Source organism: Diorhabda sublineata, chromosome 8 (assembly GCF_026230105.1).
Source record: "Diorhabda sublineata isolate icDioSubl1.1 chromosome 8, icDioSubl1.1, whole genome shotgun sequence".
In the NCBI taxonomy this organism is placed as follows: Eukaryota; Metazoa; Arthropoda; class Insecta; order Coleoptera; family Chrysomelidae; genus Diorhabda; species Diorhabda sublineata.
The window spans coordinates 8,213,061-8,231,479 of NC_079481.1; the positions used below are offsets into that span (position 1 = coordinate 8,213,061).

Below are 18,419 nucleotides of genomic sequence, written 5' to 3' on the forward strand. Positions count from 1 at the left end.
CAAAATAAAATCTGAAATATTTTTCATTTTTCCAATATATAGATTCTTGATCATTTAATTCTCCATGGATTTTCGAATATATTCGATTTTTTTTTGTAATATGGGATAAATTAAAAAATATTCTTCTAGTTTTATTTTCTAAAATTTCTGGATAGTTTTTTTATTTTTTACGCGAACAATTTTCGAAATTTGACAGCGAGCTTTTCTGTGACGAATGACAAAATAAAATCTGAAATATTTTTCATTTTTCCAATATATAGATTCTGGATTATTTTAATTCTCCATGGATTTTCGAATATATTCGATTTTTTTTTTGTAATTTGGGATAAATTAAAAAATTTTCTTCTAGTTTTATTTTCTAAAATTTCTGGATAGTTTTTTTATTTTTTACGCGAATAATTTTCGAAATTTGACAGCGAGCTTTTTTGTGACGATTGACAAAATAAAATCTGAAATATTTTTCATTTTTCCAATATATAGATTCTTGATCATTTAATTCTCCATGGATTTTCGAATATATTCGATTTTTTTTTGTAATATGGGATAAATTAAAAAATATTCTTCTAGTTTTATTTTCTAAAATTTCTGGATAGTTTTTTTATTTTTTACGCGAACAATTTTCGAAATTTGACAGCGAGCTTTTCTGTGACGAATGACAAAATAAAATCTGAAATATTTTTCATTTTTCCAATATATAGATTCTGGATTATTTTAATTCTCCATGGATTTTCGAATATATTCGATTTTTTTTTTGTAATTTGGGATAAATTAAAAAATTTTCTTCTAGTTTTATTTTCTAAAATTTCTGGATAGTTTTTTTTATTTTTTACGCAAACGATTTTCGAAATTTGACAGCGAGCTTTTTGGTGACGAATGACAAAATAAAATCTGAAATATTTTTCATTTTTCCAATATATAGATTCTGGATCATTTTAATTCTCCTTGGATTTTCGAATATATTCGATTTTTTTTTTGTAATTTGGGATAAATTAAAAAATATTCTTCTAGTTTTATTTTCTAAAATTTCTGGATAGTTTTTTTTATTTTTTACGCAAACAATTTTCGAAATTTGACAGCGAGCTTTTTTGTGACGATTGACAAAATAAAATCTGAAATATTTTTCATTTTTCCAATATATAGATTCTGGATCATTTTACTTCTCCTTGGATTTTCGAATATATTCGATTTTTTTTGTAATTTGGGATAAATTAAAAAATTTTCTTCTAGTTTTATTTTCTAAAATTTCTGGAGTTTTTTTATTTTTTACGCGAACAATTTTCGAAATTTGACAGCGAGCTTTTTTGTGACGATTGACAAAATAAAATCTGAAATATTTTTCATTTTTCCAATATATAGATTCTGGATCATTTTAATTCTCCTTGGATTTTCGAATATATTCGATTTTTTTTTGTAATATGGGATAAATTAAAAAATATTCTTCTAGTTTTATTTTCTAAAATTTCTGGATAGTTTTTTTATTTTTTACGCGAACAATTTTCGAAATTTGACAGCGAGCTTTTTTGTGATGATTGACAAAATAAAATCTGAAATATTTTTCATTTTTCCAATATATAGATTCTGGATCATTTTAATTCTCCTTGGATTTTCGAATATATTCGATTTTTTTTGTAATTTGGGATAAATTAAAAAATTTTCTTCTAGTTTTATTTTCTAAAATTTCTGGATAGTTTTTTTATTTTTTACGCGAACAATTTTCGAAATTTGGCAGCGAGCTTTTTGGTGACGAATGACAAAATAAAATCTGAAATATTTTTCATTTTTCCAATATATAGATTCTGGATCATTTTAATTCTCCTTGGATTTTCGAATATATTCGATTTTTTTTTGTAATTTGGGATAAATTAAAAAATATTCTTCTAGTTTTATTTTCTAAAATTTCTGGATAGTTTTTTTTATTTTTTACGCAAACAATTTTCGAAATTTGACAGCGAGCTTTTTTGTGACGATTGACAAAATAAAATCTGAAATATTTTTCATTTTTCCAATATATAGATTCTGGATCATTTTACTTCTCCTTGGATTTTCGAATATATTCGATTTTTTTTGTAATTTGGGATAAATTAAAAAATTTTCTTCTAGTTTTATTTTCTAAAATTTCTGGATAGTTTTTTTATTTTTTACGCGAACAATTTTCGAAATTTGACAGCGAGCTTTTTTGTGACGATTGACAAAATAAAATCTGAAATATTTTTCATTTTTCCAATATATAGATTCTGGATCATTTTAATTCTCCTTGGATTTTCGAATATATTCGATTTTTTTTTGTAATTTGGGATAAATTAAAAAATATTCTTCTAGTTTTATTTTCTAAAATTTCTGGATAGTTTTTTTATTTTTTACGCGAACAATTTTCGAAATTTGGCAGCGAGCTTTTTGGTGACGAATGACAAAATAAAATCTGAAATATTTTTCATTTTTCCAATATATAGATTCTGGATCATTTTAATTCTCCTTGGATTTTCGAATATATTCGATTTTTTTTTGTAATTTGGGATAAATTAAAAAATATTCTTCTAGTTTTATTTTCTAAAATTTCTGGATAGTTTTTTTTATTTTTTACGCAAACAATTTTCGAAATTTGACAGCGAGCTTTTTTGTGACGATTGACAAAATAAAATCTGAAATATTTTTCATTTTTCCAATATATAGATTCTGGATCATTTTACTTCTCCTTGGATTTTCGAATATATTCGATTTTTTTTGTAATTTGGGATAAATTAAAAAATTTTCTTCTAGTTTTATTTTCTAAAATTTCTGGATAGTTTTTTTATTTTTTACGCGAACAATTTTCGAAATTTGACAGCGAGCTTTTTTGTGACGATTGACAAAATAAAATCTGAAATATTTTTCATTTTTCCAATATATAGATTCTGGATCATTTTAATTCTCCTTGGATTTTCGAATATATTCGATTTTTTTTTGTAATATGGGATAAATTAAAAAATATTCTTCTAGTTTTATTTTCTAAAATTTCTGGATAGTTTTTTTATTTTTTACGCGAACAATTTTCGAAATTTGACAGCGAGCTTTTTTGTGATGATTGACAAAATAAAATCTGAAATATTTTTCATTTTTCCAATATATAGATTCTGGATCATTTTAATTCTCCTTGGATTTTCGAATATATTCGATTTTTTTTGTAATTTGGGATAAATTAAAAAATTTTCTTCTAGTTTTATTTTCTAAAATTTCTGGATAGTTTTTTTATTTTTTACGCGAACAATTTTCGAAATTTGACAGCGAGCTTTTTTGTGACGATTGACAAAATAAAATCTGAAATATTTTTCATTTTTCCAATATATAGATTCTGGATCATTTTAATTCTCCTTGGATTTTCGAATATATTCGATTTTTTTTTGTAATTTGGGATAAATTAAAAAATATTCTTCTAGTTTTATTTTCTAAAATTTCTGGATAGTTTTTTTTATTTTTTACGCAAACAATTTTCGAAATTTGACAGCGAGCTTTTTTGTGACGATTGACAAAATAAAATCTGAAATATTTTTCATTTTTCCAATATATAGATTCTGGATCATTTTAATTCTCCTTGGATTTTCGAATATATTCGATTTTTTTTTGTAATTTGGGATAAATTAAAAAATATTCTTCTAGTTTTATTTTCTAAAATTTCTGGATAGTTTTTTTTATTTTTTACGCAAACAATTTTCGAAATTTGACAGCGAGCTTTTTTGTGACGATTGACAAAATAAAATCTGAAATATTTTTCATTTTTCCAATATATAGATTCTGGATCATTTTAATTCTCCTTGGATTTTCGAATATATTCGATTTTTTTTTGTAATTTGGGATAAATTAAAAAATATTCTTCTAGTTTTATTTTCTAAAATTTCTGGATAGTTTTTTTTATTTTTTACGCAAACAATTTTCGAAATTTGACAGCGAGCTTTTTTGTGACGATTGACAAAATAAAATCTGAAATATTTTTCATTTTTCCAATATATAGATTCTTGATCATTTAATTCTCCATGGATTTTCGAATATATTCGATTTTTTTTTGTAATATGGGATAAATTAAAAAATATTCTTCTAGTTTTATTTTCTAAAATTTCTGGATAGTTTTTTTATTTTTTACGCGAACAATTTTCGAAATTTGACAGCGAGCTTTTCTGTGACGAATGACAAAATAAAATCTGAAATATTTTTCATTTTTCCAATATATAGATTCTGGATTATTTTAATTCTCCATGGATTTTCGAATATATTCGATTTTTTTTTTGTAATTTGGGATAAATTAAAAAATTTTCTTCTAGTTTTATTTTCTAAAATTTCTGGATAGTTTTTTTTATTTTTTACGCAAACAATTTTCGAAATTTGACAGCGAGCTTTTCTGTGACGAATGACAAAATAAAATCTGAAATATTTTTCATTTTTCCAATATATAGATTCTGGATTATTTTAATTCTCCATGGATTTTCGAATATATTCGATTTTTTTTTTGTAATTTGGGATAAATTAAAAAATTTTCTTCTTGTTTTATTTTCTAAAATTTCTGGATAGTTTTTTTTATTTTTTACGCAAACAATTTTCGAAATTTGACAGCGAGCTTTTTGGTGACGAATGACAAAATAAAATCTGAAATATTTTTCATTTTTCCAATATATAGATTCTGGATCATTTTAATTCTCCATGGATTTTCGAATATATTCGATTTTTTTTGTAATTTGGGATAAATTAAAAAATATTCTTCTAGTTTTATTTTCTAAAATTTCTGGATAGTTTTTTTTATTTTTTACGCAAACAATTTTTGAAATTTGACAGCGAGCTTTTTTGTGACGATTGACAAAATAAAATCTGAAATATTTTTCATTTTTCCAATATATAGATTCTTGATCATTTAATTCTCCATGGATTTTCGAATATATTCGATTTTTTTTTGTAATTTGGGATAAATTAAAAAATATTCTTCTAGTTTTATTTTCTAAAATTTCTGGATAGTTTTTTTTATTTTTTACGCAAACAATTTTCGAAATTTGACAGCGAGCTTTTTTGTGACGATTGACAAAATAAAATCTGAAATATTTTTCATTTTTCCAATATATAGATTCTTGATCATTTAATTCTCCATGGATTTTCGAATATATTCGATTTTTTTTTGTAATTTGGGATAAATTAAAAAATTTTCTTCTAGTTTTATTTTCTAAAATTTCTGGATAGTTTTTTTATTTTTTACGCGAACAATTTTCGAAATTTGACAGCGAGCTTTTCTGTGACGAATGACAAAATAAAATCTGAAATATTTTTCATTTTTCCAATATATAGATTCTCGATCATTTCAATTCTCCATGAATTTTTGCATTTCTTCCATTTTTTTTTGTATATTGGGGCAAATTCTTAAAAAGTTAAAAAAAATTTCTTCCAGTTTTATTTTCTAAAATGTCTGGATATTTTTTTATTTTTTACGCAAGCAATTTTCGTCCTTTTTTGTAGTTCTTCGAAAATTTCTCGGTTTTTTCAATTTTTGGAAAAATTCCTGCGGAGATTTTTGTTTCCATCAATTTCATTTCTTTCGAATTTTTAACTATCTGAAAATGTCGTTGATTCTTCGAAATTATAAAACTTTTTCGCTATTAACAATTTCAGGACGATTAGAAGTTTTTCGATATTATTTCTCAATTTCGTTCTATCAAATTATTGGAAAAGTTTCCAAATTAAACATAATCCCGATTTTTCGATTTATTTCTTCTCAATTTCATAAAAATGTCCCGATCATCACATTCTTCTATTCTCCAAGAATTCTTTTGATTTCTCGTATTTTCGAACTTTTTATGCCATGTTTTCGTTTTTGTAGAATTTTGTGTTTTTATTTTTATTTAATAACAAAAATTCATCATTTTTTTTGAATTTATTCAATTTCTTTAGTTTTCTCCCTATTTTCTTTATCACATGTTAATTTTTTACTCATTTTTCTCTTCGAGAAATTATTCAATTTCCAAAAAAACTTTCCGAATTTTGTTGCAATTCGAAATTTTACGAAAACAAGGAATTTTGCGATAATTTTTTGAATATATTTTCAAAAGTTCCTCTCATTTTTTGAATTAACTAATGTTTTAGGTACATCTAATATTTTTGGACAATTTTCGAAAAAAATATTATCTATTTTCCATGTTTTTTCGGGAAAAATACCATTTTAGTACAAATCAGTTTCACGAAATTCAAGAGAAATTTCTAGAGTCGAAACATATAATCTGACACGTGATTATTTTTTAAAAAGCAGCGATATTTATTCTATAGTGTGGATCAAATTTTGGTGTAATAAAAATGATGAATAAAAAAAATTTTAGCTGGCCGCGCTGTTGCTAGATTTTCGTATCCATAGATAAAAATTGAGTGTGTAATGTAGTCAATGATTTTACTAATTTTAATGAATAGTTTGCTCTTAAGATTCAAAAATCAAACTGACGTCATTTAATTACATTTGTATGAACGGCCTACATCCTATACTCCTCCAAACTACACGGAGCTTCCTTCAAAAACTACTTTGCTTAGTTTCTATTCATTTGCCAGTATTTTGTGTTGCACAATTAATTTTTCGGAAAAAAAATATTCGAAATTTAACAAAAGATTTGATAAAAAGACAGTTAAATCTCTTACAGTGTAATAAGTATTTCTTCGACGACGCGGACCACGTCAGGAAACTTTCAGTAGTGTCTCGAAACGTATGTATTGGTAATGAATATATCTGTTAAACGTTTTCATAAAAAAAAAATAATGTACAGATTACCGAACATTTATCATAGCTTTTGTAGCAGAAAAAATAGAAATTCGAATCGATACGTGAACCCAGGAAAGCTACAAAGTTATAGAAACTGTTCATTTGTCATTTAAACTCAGCATCGACAAAAGCTCTCAATGTATTTTGATTTGTTGCTTTTTTTGTCACGTAAATCATTTTATTTATAAAATAAGCGCATTCAAAAATCATTTACGCTTTAGCTTCTTCGCATTTAAATATTCGTCCATACTTTCTATAACTATTGTTTTAACTTTCCTTCATATTTTTTCAAAGTCTGGCAACGTTGTTTAACGTCAAACTCTTTTTAGTTTCGGACGTAATCTATTTATACATCGTTTTGAATGATTATAAAATTTATTATGAAAATAAATTTGATATTTTTTTGAAAAATATACGACGCTCAATTACTTCAAAAATTGATATTTTCAAAAATAATTCGAAAATAGAGAATATTCTGAAGTTTTTTTGTTTCAATAATTGAATAAATATTTAAAACTCACTTTAGTTTAGTTGTGTGAAATGTTGGGCTTCTGTAACCGTTTTTTTTTTTAATAAAAAACCCAGAAATTCTTGGGAGGGTAGTATACCCACACACTCCTTAACAAGTATGTGCTTTTAGCTGCTTTGCGCATAAAAAACAGGAGGAGAACATAATTCTATCGAATTTTCTAGGTTAGAACATTTAGGAGAGAGTGGAGCAAATTTTTAAGTGAAAAAAAGTCTCTAACTTTTGTATTTTTAATATTAACACTGAAATTCCTATTATCCCTGTATATATCTTATCATTCAATTTTATTTATCATCCAGTTTCATCCATTTCTATTTGCTTGACACAACATCGTTAATTCTATCGGAATTATCCGTTTAATTACTACTTTTCCAAATTTCCTCTTCAAAAAAGTAAACAAAAGTTATTCTACCCATTCTGAATACACTATTTACACCAACACTCACAATTACACCGTCCGACACGCGTTTCGAAAACCAAGTTATCATCTTCAGAGACTTGAAGGTAAACTAAAACCTAATAATTCGACTTACCTGTTTCATAACGCACCAATAAACTTTCTCCCGTGAAAATTAATTTTCCACATTTACTCTATAGAGTGGAATTAGCCCTTTGTCCCTATTCAAACTTACCTCATATTTCTTTTCATATCATCTTTCTCACGTTTTCTAAATGTGAGAAAAACTTAAATACGAACAAAAGGCCAATTCCTTACAGCCCACTCTATAGAGTAGTATAAAAGTGAAGATTCCCGCCAAGGAGGGAATTAATTTTTGCCGGAGAAGGTTTATTGGTGGATTATAAAACAGGTAAGTCGAGTTATTAGGTTTTAGTTAACCTTCAGTCCCCGAAGACGATAGTTGAATATCAGTAACTCGCAACTTGATATTCTTTCAAATCGAAAGCTCTCCATTCGATTTTCATTTACTAATCCTTGTTTTAGGATTTGAGGGTACCGTCAAACGTAAAGTTTGGGCTTCTCGATTTCGCTTTTGATGACATCCGTTTAAGTGATGACGATACTCTAACCGTAAGTAAATTATTTATAATAAATCAAATTTCGTCGTCGGTTTAGGTAAACTAAATTTCGTCGAGAAGTAGAAAAATAAAGTAGAATCAGTAGAGGGTTGAATTGAACTCAGAAGTGGGCTGGATTAACATCAGAAGGGGGCCAAAGTAGAATAAGAAGTAGACTAAATTGAAATTAGAAATTGATCTAAGTAAAATGAGAAGGGTGATTATAGGGGCCAAAATAGAATCGGATAGAGTCGAAAGGTTCGCGAAGTAAATTGGAAATGGGATAAATTAAAATCAAAAATAGTCAAATCGAGAATATTTACGTTATATTATGAAAAAAAAATCGTCGAATTAAAATTTTAGGCTTGTTTAAGAATGTTCCTTGATCTCAGTCTCGTCGAAACGTTCCACATAGATTTCGACGTATTATGTAGATGGTTATTATCGGTTAAGAAAAATTATAGAGACGTGACTTATCACAATTGGCGACACGCTTTCAACGTGGGTCAAATGATGTATTCAATATTACACGTGAGTAACTTAACGAATTGTCGATTCGATGAATATCGAGTTACATCTACCGTTTATTCTATAGGCTACCAGATGGTGGGAGTATCTCGGATCGATTGAATGTCTCGCTCTTATGATCGCTTGTCTTTGTCACGATCTGGACCATAGGGGAACCAACAATTCTTTTCAGATGAAGTAAGGATGTTTTAACTCGGACGATGGCGGTTGAAAATTAGTTTGAATTTGTTTTTAGAATTCATTCGCCGATAGCGCAACTTTATTCCACTTCTACTATGGAACATCACCACTTCGATCAGTGTTTGATGATATTGAATTCACTTCAGCTTCTGTCGAATCTTACGCCGGAGCAACATTCGAGGGTGATCAGGGTATTAGAAGAAGCCATTTTAGCTACGGATTTGGCGATATATTTTAAGTAAGCTTCGACTCAATTTCTAATTATATTATTTTCTCCCAAATCTATAAGTTTTTTTTTATTATCTAATCCTACTAGGTACACTATTTAAAATCGATTCTATGAGGTCTTATTTTTTATTTTTACGTATTCCTGATATACAATTTGAACTAAAAAAGATTTAGTATTAAAATAACTTGTGCCTAAAAAGAAAAAAAATTCAATCAATAACTATGTTCCATATTGTTTTACGTCACTAAAATCATCCTAACTGGACATCTAGAAGAAGGTTTAGTACATAAATTTCAAACAAGAAGAAGATTTAAGGTTATTTTTATGATCAACAGATTCATTTCGATCTATCAGTACGTTCAATATTATTTGATATTGATAAAATAATCCTATATGGACAAAAAGAAAGTTTAGTACATAATTTTCAAAAAAGAAGAAAATTTAAAGGTTATTTTTATGATTGACAGATTCATTTCGATCTATCAGTACGTTCAATATTGTTTGATATTAATAAAATAATTCTATATGGACAAAAAGAAGGTTTAGTACATAAATTTCAAAAAAGAAGAAAATTTAAAGGTTATTTCTATAATTGACAGATTCATTTCGATCTATCAGTACTTTTCATATTGTTTGATATTAATAAAATAATCCTATATGGATAAAAAAAAGGTTTAATACATAAATTCCAAAAAAGAAGAAAATTTAAAGATTATTTCTATGATTGGTCGATTAATTTCGATCTATTAGTACGATCCATATTCTTTATTAAGTTGTAATTTTAAGCTGATGCTTTAAATTAGGTCACGTGTTATAAGCGCCATCTTAAATTAATTGAGCTTCAAATAAAACATTATCGGATTTAAAACCCTAACATGGTTTTGTTTTGACTCTTTAAGATAACGCTCATATCGTTTAAAAAAAAACGCTGCAGTCAAAATTGTACCGCGTGACTTAATTCGACGCCTTAAATCAACGTCTAGCGTCAACGTGAAAATTCACCTTTAATTGATTAAAAACTATATTCGCTATGTGTGATTTTTTAAATGCATGGATGACTAAAAGGTCAAGTCCATAACTGAAAAAAAGAATAGGAGACTTATTTCTGTTACTGACAGGTTTGTCTAAATATGGTTTATGAGAGACAGCTTACAAAAAGTGTATACAAAGACCAAGTTTTACGTGAAAAAAAATTTCGGAAATGTGTCAAATTATTATGATTGATTGTTTTAGGAAACGTGTCGATTTTTTCAAAATAGCCAGTGAGGGTTTGAATTGGAAACGGGAGGAGCACAAAGAATCTGTTAGGGGTATGTTAATGACAGTCTGTGATTTAGCGGCCATAACGAAACCGTGGGAAGTAGAAAAACGAATAGCAGAATTAGTTAGTGCAGAATTTTTCGAACAGGGCGATTTGGAAAGAGAAACGTTGAATGTTACACCAATGGTGAGTTTATATCACGATTAAATTCCTTTTTTTTGTAAAATTTCGTTTTTAATTTTTTCTAAACCATCTATTTAACGAATTTAGGATATAATGGATAGGACCAAAGCTGAAAAACTACCTATTATGCAGATCAACTTTATCGACTCGATTTGCCTACCTATATACGAGGTAAGTCGAATAAAACATTTTCATATTTTAAATATTTAGAATAATGCGATGCCGTTACGGCGTCTGATAGTGTAATTCGACCTTTATATATATATATATATATAAATTATTGTTTTCTTATCATATACATGGTTTTTAATGTATTTGTTTCAGGCTTTTGCGGATCTTTCTGAAAATTTGCAACCGCTCCTCGACGGGGTTAAACAAAACCGCGATCATTGGTTAGAAGAGGCGCAAAGGGCTCATTTGGTGCCGGATCAAGAGGAAACCGAAGAAAAAGATGATAACGATAACGTATCGAAACCTAGTAGTCCCGATCAAAAACAAAGTCCTTGCGAAAATAATTGTCAAGAAATTACCAATAGATAAATAACCCTCGCTTCAATAAATCGATTTCGTTAATATTATTAGAACACCCTGTATGACACCGGAATAAAATACATGCGATATTAAAATCGTGATAATTTTTTTAAATGTACTTATTAAAAAAAATGGTACCAATTTTTAAAAATCGTTTTTCCAAGTTGAAAAATAAATTCAAATTGTAGAATTTTGAAAAAATGTATCTCGAGCCTGAATTAAAGTACTTTGAGCCTAATAGGCGAGTGTTTCAATACCAAATTGCATATTTGGAAAAATTTTAATCGATTTTCGGAGAAATTACGATTTTTCGGATCGAAGACGATATTTTTTGAAAGGCATCGGATGAAATTTAATTTTATACTTGAAAATCGGTAGTTTAATGAAAAAAAAATCATGTGTGGAATTAATGCTAAAAATTATAAAATGTGGGGAGTTTCAGGAGTTAGCTTAGCTTAATAAACATTTTTTTTTCATATATTCTCAAATTACTCCAATCTCAATCAAATAATTTTGATTTTTCTTAAAAGCTTCGACTTTTTCCATTTTAAACGACGTGGTTTTACCTTAAAACCCCCTTTTCGTCAATTTTTTCTACTATTTTCACTATAAATAACATTAGCCTCTTTATTTGTTCTAATTTTTAGTATCCAAACATTTTATTTGCTCCATTTTCCCTCCAAATTACTTGAAACCCTTTCATCTGAATCATTTTTCGTAGAAATCTTGGTTCGTTCCAATTTTTACCTTTCAAACAATTTGTTTCTTTCATTTTCTTTTATAAACGTCATTGAATCCTTTAAAAACATTTCTTTGTTTTTTTTTCCTCCAAATTATCTGATTCTCCTCAAACGCTTGATTTGATTCATTTTTTCCTAGAAATGGCTTCGATCTTCTTCAATTTTCTTGGTTTGTTCCAATATTTACCGTTTAAAAGTTTTGTTTGTTCTAATTTCACTATAAATGTCTTCGATTTCTTCTAAAACATTTTGTTCGTTCCAAATTTTCATACAAATGACTTCCCAAAAATCTAGTTTGTACTATTTTCACTTCCAAAACATCTTGTTTGATCCGTTTTTACTTAGAACAATCACAGTTTAACTCCACAATTTTCGTTTGTTCTATTTGAACTTTCCAAACGTTTTGTTTGTTCCATTTCTATTTACAGAATACATGGTTTGTTCCGCTTCTACTCCTAACAATCACAGTCCAACTCCACTAATTTTGTATGTTCTTTTTGTACTTTCTAAACGTTTTGTTTGTTCCATTTCCGCTTCCAAAATACCTGGGCTGCTCCGATTTTACTTTGAACAATTACAGTTTAACCCAGAAAATCTAGTTTGTTCCATCTTCATTTCCCAAATATCTTTTGTTCAAATTTTCGTTAGGGACTATTTGAATTTCCATTAATTTATTTTGTTTCTATTAGAAAGCGAATTTTATGTTCTGTTTTTCGAAAAATATCGTAATGTTCTCTATTAAAAATAGAATTTGAATCATGTTTTTTATCTAGAATAAAAAAAGTTAATAACTGCTTGATTTATGAAGTTTAATCAAAAAGTTTTGCATTAAATTCTATTGTATATTTTGATGATAAATTTGTTTTCTTCTGGTTTTTATCTTATATTTTATAAAAAAGAAAAGGTGCTAGAATGTGAAGGTGCGTTTAACAACACTAGTTAGAATTATTTGCAAAATCTCATGAAATATAATTTATTGTGTGTCTGTGTGGGAGTATATATTTTTTAAATTTTAGCTCTCTTAACTTTTATCCTGTCAACTTGTGTTTGTGATATATTTGTTAAGTTTTCCTATTAAGGTTGTCACTTGTAGTTACCTTTATTTTCGTTTTCGCGCTTTTCTGGAAATAATTCGACTGATTTCAGTAGAACCTGGTTTTTGAGTTGACAAAAATTATAACCAGAACTCATTCTTAACTCAAATCTATCATCATCCGAAAGAAGTTCTACAAGTCGACTTTACTTAATGTTGTTTATTTGAATGATTTTTCATCATCTGTGTTCCATTTTCCATTCCATATCTTGTTTGTTCCCTCTTTTTTATCCAAAATATCGTGTTCTCACTACCGAAGACTTTATTACTTACAAAACGTCTTGTTTTGTTCCAATTTCACCAGAAAATAACCTTGATCTCCATCAAACATCTTGTTTGATGTTGACCTCATTTATTTTGCAAACATTTTGTTTGTTCTAATTTTTCCACCGGTTGACCTCATTTCTTCTCCAAACAACTTGTTTATTCCAATTTTTTTGGCAAATGACCTGCATCTTCTTCCAAGCATTTTGTTTGTTCCAATTTTTCCACCAATTGACATCATTTCTTCTCCAAACATCTTGTTTGTTCCAATTTTTTCTTTAAAGGTCTAGGAACTCCTTCCAAATATCTTATTTGTTCCATTTTTTTGTTACTTCTAAACATCTTTGGTCCATTTGTTTTGCTTATACTTATTGTGTGTTCCTTAAGGATGCTACACTAAATTTGTCAACTTTATAGCCTTCGTTCTCGATATAATTTGAATAATATTAATTAAAATATTTCCAGAAAGTGCAAATGATTGAAATAAAGAAAGCACGCCAAGGTGTTAGTTTATTCTTCTACCATACTTACGAATGACGTGAAGTTGGTAGAAAAAGAAGCAGAACCGTATTTTAAGATGGTATTATATATAATTGAACCAAAGTGTATTTTTTTTGTGTAATTAATTAGTTGGAAACTTTTTAACATTTTAATTATAAGTTAAAAGGAGTGAGATTGCTATTCTAGTTCTAGGTAGGTTCGAGTTTTTCTTCTTATTTAAGAGCCTCTATTGTCTTTTTGTAAGATTAATATATGTACAGATTATGTAAAGAAAATGACCACCAATAATAATAATATATTTATTACAATTATTCGTTTTATTTCAATTCCCCGTCTTCCCATCTAAGAAATGCATAACACACCAAATCACCATAGATAATTTTTAGTAAACATTCTGTTTAACACCCGTATATTACACTTTCTAACGGACGTTTTAATAACAAAGATACCTGGTTGATTCATTTTATTTACTAAAAAAATCAATGATTACAAAAATCAAGCTTCTTTGAAATTCTATTTAAAAGTTTCTCATTTTTTAAATTCCAACTTCTACGTCCCTCGTATCTTACTTAGGTTTTGTGCCCAATACTACATACAGGCAAAGACTAGTTGCACAGAAAAGAAGAATAACGATTAAGAACTTTTTTAGTGATTTTTGGTGGTGTGATTAAGGTTTATTTAAAACTAGAATTTAGAAGGAGTGTTTTTAAGTTGGGAATTCTGTAGATTCCTAATTGATCAAATCACAGCCATTTTATGAAGCACTTTTGACATATGATGTTATCTAAATTATGAACAGTGTACATTTTCTTATTTTTTGAGTTCGTTCTTTCTTGTTATTATTTTATCGACAAATAAAAATAGTATGGAATAATAGACTTTCTAGTTCGCAACTTTTTTTGTAATTTCTAGTGGTGTGGTGCAGGTTGCTAGAAAAAGAGACTTTAGGAGGAGTGATTTTAAGTTGGCAATTCCGTAGATTTCTAATTGATCAAATCACAGCCGGTTTTGCGAAGCACTTTTGACATATTATGTTTTGATAGATTATAAACAATTCGATGGTTATCGCCTTTATAGGTTCTCATTTCTTTATTAAATTATGAAAACTTATCTTTTCTACTAACAGACCCTCATAAGAAGAATTATTATTCAGTTTCCTTATTTCCAGACTCCATAATTTTATTAATGTCAATATAAATTACCGCTCCGAGTCTAGTAACTTTTTAATGATATTTAGCAGTGTGAATCAGATTTTTTGAATACTCGTTTTAATCGAATCGAATCGAACTACCGTTCAGAGTATTAGCGAAGATAAGTAGTTACTAAAATCCAAAACCACCCTCTGTTTTTGGTATAATTGAAGATAAATAACAATTTACTGATTCATCTTTAATACAAAGTATGGTTGGTTGCATACTAACTGTACGACTAATCAATTTAAAGTTGGTAGCCCTGCTTATTGTACTAAGAACAAAACGTTCTGTGGATAGGGGAAGTTCGATTAGATTTATGACATTTTCAATCATTGAATTTTTAGTACTAAAAGTTTCTTAATGAAATTCATTTACTGGAAAATCAAAAATTTAAATAAAATTAAGACGATATCGCCAATTATATAATAGAATATTTATTCGATTAACTATACAGGATGAAACGGTGTTCTGTGGGCAGTTTTCATAGAACTTAGTAATTTGATTCATACAGGGGGAGTTTGATTAGATTTACGCCGTTTTCAGACGTTGAAGTGTCAGTATTGAGGTTCTCAATGGAAAACATCGAAATAAAAGTCGATGTTAATAATTATATAATAAAATATTTATTTGATTAATTATACATCTATGGCAAATAATATACATATAAAATTTAACAACCTAATCAACATTAAAGAATGTCGAGAACGATAATAAAAAAAGTTTACATCGAAATTTCAAAAACGCGATTTTTATCATTATATGAAAACGTCGCCTCGATTCAATGTAATAATTGCACTTCGTTCATAGCGCAATAACTTGCAAAATGTTACAATTGTAACAATTTCAATGCTTAATATAATAATATCAATAAAAACCTAATTACCCTATAAAGAATTATAACTGGAAATTTGAGATAGGTTTGTGTAGTCGGTTTCAAAAGTAGTGAATCACAGTTATCAAGTAATTTCAGGAAGAAATCGTGCTTTTAGTATTTTTATGATTTTGCACTGATTAAAAAAATACATGAAAATCGAAAATAATATTAAACATATCACTAACGAGCGATAATTTCAATCAACAAGGAAAATATAGCAAAAAATATCAGTTTGCGTTAATTTTTAAATGGAGATTGAAGGTTTATATAGATGCTTGTAGGGCCATTTTGATTCATATTTTAAGATAATTGATAGAAAATAAAAGAGTTTTTGTAAGTATAGGAGGTTTAAAAATAGTGTGAATCACTCAAAATGTGAGAATAAAAATTGAATCATTTCACAGTTTTTTTTTTCAAAAATTAACTGAAATAAAGAAAAAGGATGTTAGACGCGCCATTTTAATGTATAGGGATGATCTAAAAGAGATTATGAATGATCGTTGCTATAGTGTATTTCAAAAATAATGATTCATATGTGACAAACTCAAAATTTCAAAAAAAAACGCCGAAATTTTCAAAAATGGAGAAAAATTTGATTAAAACCAGCTGTAACAGCTCAATTTGAAGCATCACCTTTTCCCTTCAAACTTCATTTACGCATATCAAAAATATTTCTAATCATACAAAATAAAATGATTTTAAATAGTAGAAACAGTAAATATTCAACAAGATTTCCTTTTCTAGCAGTCATAAGATTATATCAAGTTTCCAGAAAAGGCGTTAATAAAAAAAATAAGCAACTACTTCATAAAAAAGTCGTGCTATTTGGCCCATTCTATATATACATTCCGTATATAATGAAAAACCGTTTTCTGGAAACAAATTAAAAAAATTCACTAATAAACAGGCACCCAAAGACCGGAATGTTCGTCCCTCCTAAAATAATGTGGTCGATTATCTCTAAAAACTGTCACAGCCGGAAATGGATTCTCTTGAATGTACTTCAAAGTCCCACGCATTTGAGATACGAAATGAGGCGATTCAACTTCCGGTGATGTCGAAAGTTGATGTAGAATAAATTCGTCGTTTTGTGCCAACCATAATTCGGCCGCTCTCAGAGGATTGTAGTTGAAAGGACCTATTTTCAACATTCCTAAATTACAATCGTATATATCGATGACTTCTTCACCTCCTGAACTGGAAAGGTAACGAGCCGTACGAAGATATTCCTCTGGACCTTTTTCCGGGAATGTCGCGGGGAATATTTCACCTATAAACCAAAAAATTCTCACAAATAATATCAAAAAATCAAGTAAATAACATCACTTCAGACAATAATTTGTTACTTACCGGTTTTCATGTTAACTCCTACTCCATAAACGATCGGCCATGGGATTCCATTACGTATAACGGTGTTTAAATGACCTACACACGCTAATGTTAAATCAACTTCTATGGGAAGTTTATGGAAAGCATCTACGATGTTATGAAAAAGTTTTGTCGAATAACTATTCCCTGTATAACCTCCTACTAATTGTAATTCAATTCTACCTTCCGGATATCCTATTGCTAATTCTTGTACTTTTTGTATCATCATATGAACAGCTTCGTATGTTCCTATATGAACATAACCACATATTAATGAAATTGGTAAGTAAGACAAAATAAGTGGAAATTAGTACTTACCAGATCCATCAAAATGACTTAGTGCAACAGCGCCCGATCCAGAATGACGAACAATTACTATTATACAAGTAGTAGCATCGTCCGATCCTATAATTGTAACGTTTTTATCGTGAGGAGTTGTTGCTGCGAATTCTCTTTGTAACACATACAATAGTCCAGCTGGGCCTATAACTTTAGTCGAAATTGCCAACAATTGGTTAGCTGTTTCTGTATAAACAGGATGTGTATTGCATAAAGTTTGTGTGTCAGGAGGGCACTTTGTTTGTAAAACTCCGTTTAATACTAGCACCATTTTGTTTTTAAATACTTAAATCGATAATTTTTCAGTGATCAAATATATTTATTTCTTCTTATATTTAACCTAGGGGTTATCAAACAATTTGTTATCTATATTTAAAACCAATTATTGATATTTTATCGTTCATCTAACCTAAAATTGTTAACTGTCAAATATATTGTTTGCTTGATCCACACAACACACAAGACACAAGATCTATCAGCGACATCTATTTAAAAAAATTGGCGCTACTGTTCAAAATCTTATCATGTCTCTGTTTTTACAATATTCATCACATACGAGGTTTACTTATTAAATAACGAAACTGGTGATATACAAAATACTCTATTCGCACAATGCGAAGCTTCCATTGTTCGAAATAACGCAGGAAATGTTTGTCTGTCAGTTCCTTCAGAACATGCGCCGCTTTTTCTTTCACAGTTTCAACAGACTCAAATATTATTCCTTTTAATGTAGATTCGACCTTAGGAAAGATGTAGAAGAAGCACCGTGCAAGATCCGGCGAATAAAGTGGCTAGTTTAACATTGGGATGTTGTACTGGGCTAGAATCCTCTTGA

The 18,419-nt window shown here is 28.1% G+C and overlaps 2 protein-coding genes across 13 annotated transcripts in view; one reads left to right on the plus strand and one right to left on the minus strand.

The window, feature by feature from the left end:
* The window catches only part of LOC130448346 (dual 3',5'-cyclic-AMP and -GMP phosphodiesterase 11), a 125,827-nt gene extending 111,709 nt beyond the window's left edge, over window positions 1-14,118 (plus strand). For 8 of the 12 annotated variants that reach the window (XM_056785664.1, XM_056785657.1, XM_056785659.1 and 5 more), the window contains exons 11-18: window positions 6,636-6,698; window positions 8,227-8,313; window positions 8,664-8,831; window positions 8,896-9,005; window positions 9,064-9,246; window positions 10,471-10,684; window positions 10,769-10,852; window positions 11,006-14,118. In XM_056785664.1, the coding sequence (XP_056641642.1) occupies window positions 6,636-6,698; window positions 8,227-8,313; window positions 8,664-8,831; window positions 8,896-9,005; window positions 9,064-9,246; window positions 10,471-10,684; window positions 10,769-10,852; window positions 11,006-11,221 (1,125 nt within the window). In that variant the 3' untranslated portion in view covers window positions 11,222-14,118. The remainder of the gene's footprint in view (window positions 1-6,635; window positions 6,699-8,226; window positions 8,314-8,663; window positions 8,832-8,895; window positions 9,006-9,063; window positions 9,247-10,470; window positions 10,685-10,768; window positions 10,853-11,005) is intronic. The other 4 variants (XM_056785663.1, XM_056785665.1, XM_056785668.1 and 1 more) reach the window with 1 other exon arrangement.
* A 1,485-nt stretch (window positions 14,119-15,603) lies between these two features.
* On the minus strand, window positions 15,604-18,049 carry LOC130447351 (protein N-terminal asparagine amidohydrolase-like). The gene is made up of 3 exons (XM_056784126.1): window positions 17,564-18,049; window positions 17,228-17,494; window positions 15,604-17,147 (listed from the first exon to the last, which is right to left on the minus strand). The coding sequence occupies exons 1-3, from the start codon at window positions 17,853-17,855 to the stop codon at window positions 16,774-16,776; spliced, it is 933 nt and encodes a 310-aa protein (XP_056640104.1). The 5' UTR covers window positions 17,856-18,049; the 3' UTR covers window positions 15,604-16,773.
* Window positions 18,050-18,419: the final 370 nt, after the last annotated feature.

Excerpts from the sequence above, each read along its gene's own strand:
- LOC130447351 (XM_056784126.1), bottom strand. The coding sequence starts at position 17,855 with ATGGTGCTAGTATTAAACGGAGTTTTACAAACAAAGTGCCCTCCTGAC. Across the intron at positions 17,495-17,563 it reads AAGTCATTTTGATGGATCTG|GAACATACGAAGCTGTTCAT; the intron begins GTAAGTACTAAT and ends ATGTTCATATAG. Across the intron at positions 17,148-17,227 it reads AGGAGTTAACATGAAAACCG|GTGAAATATTCCCCGCGACA; the intron begins GTAAGTAACAAA and ends TTTGGTTTATAG.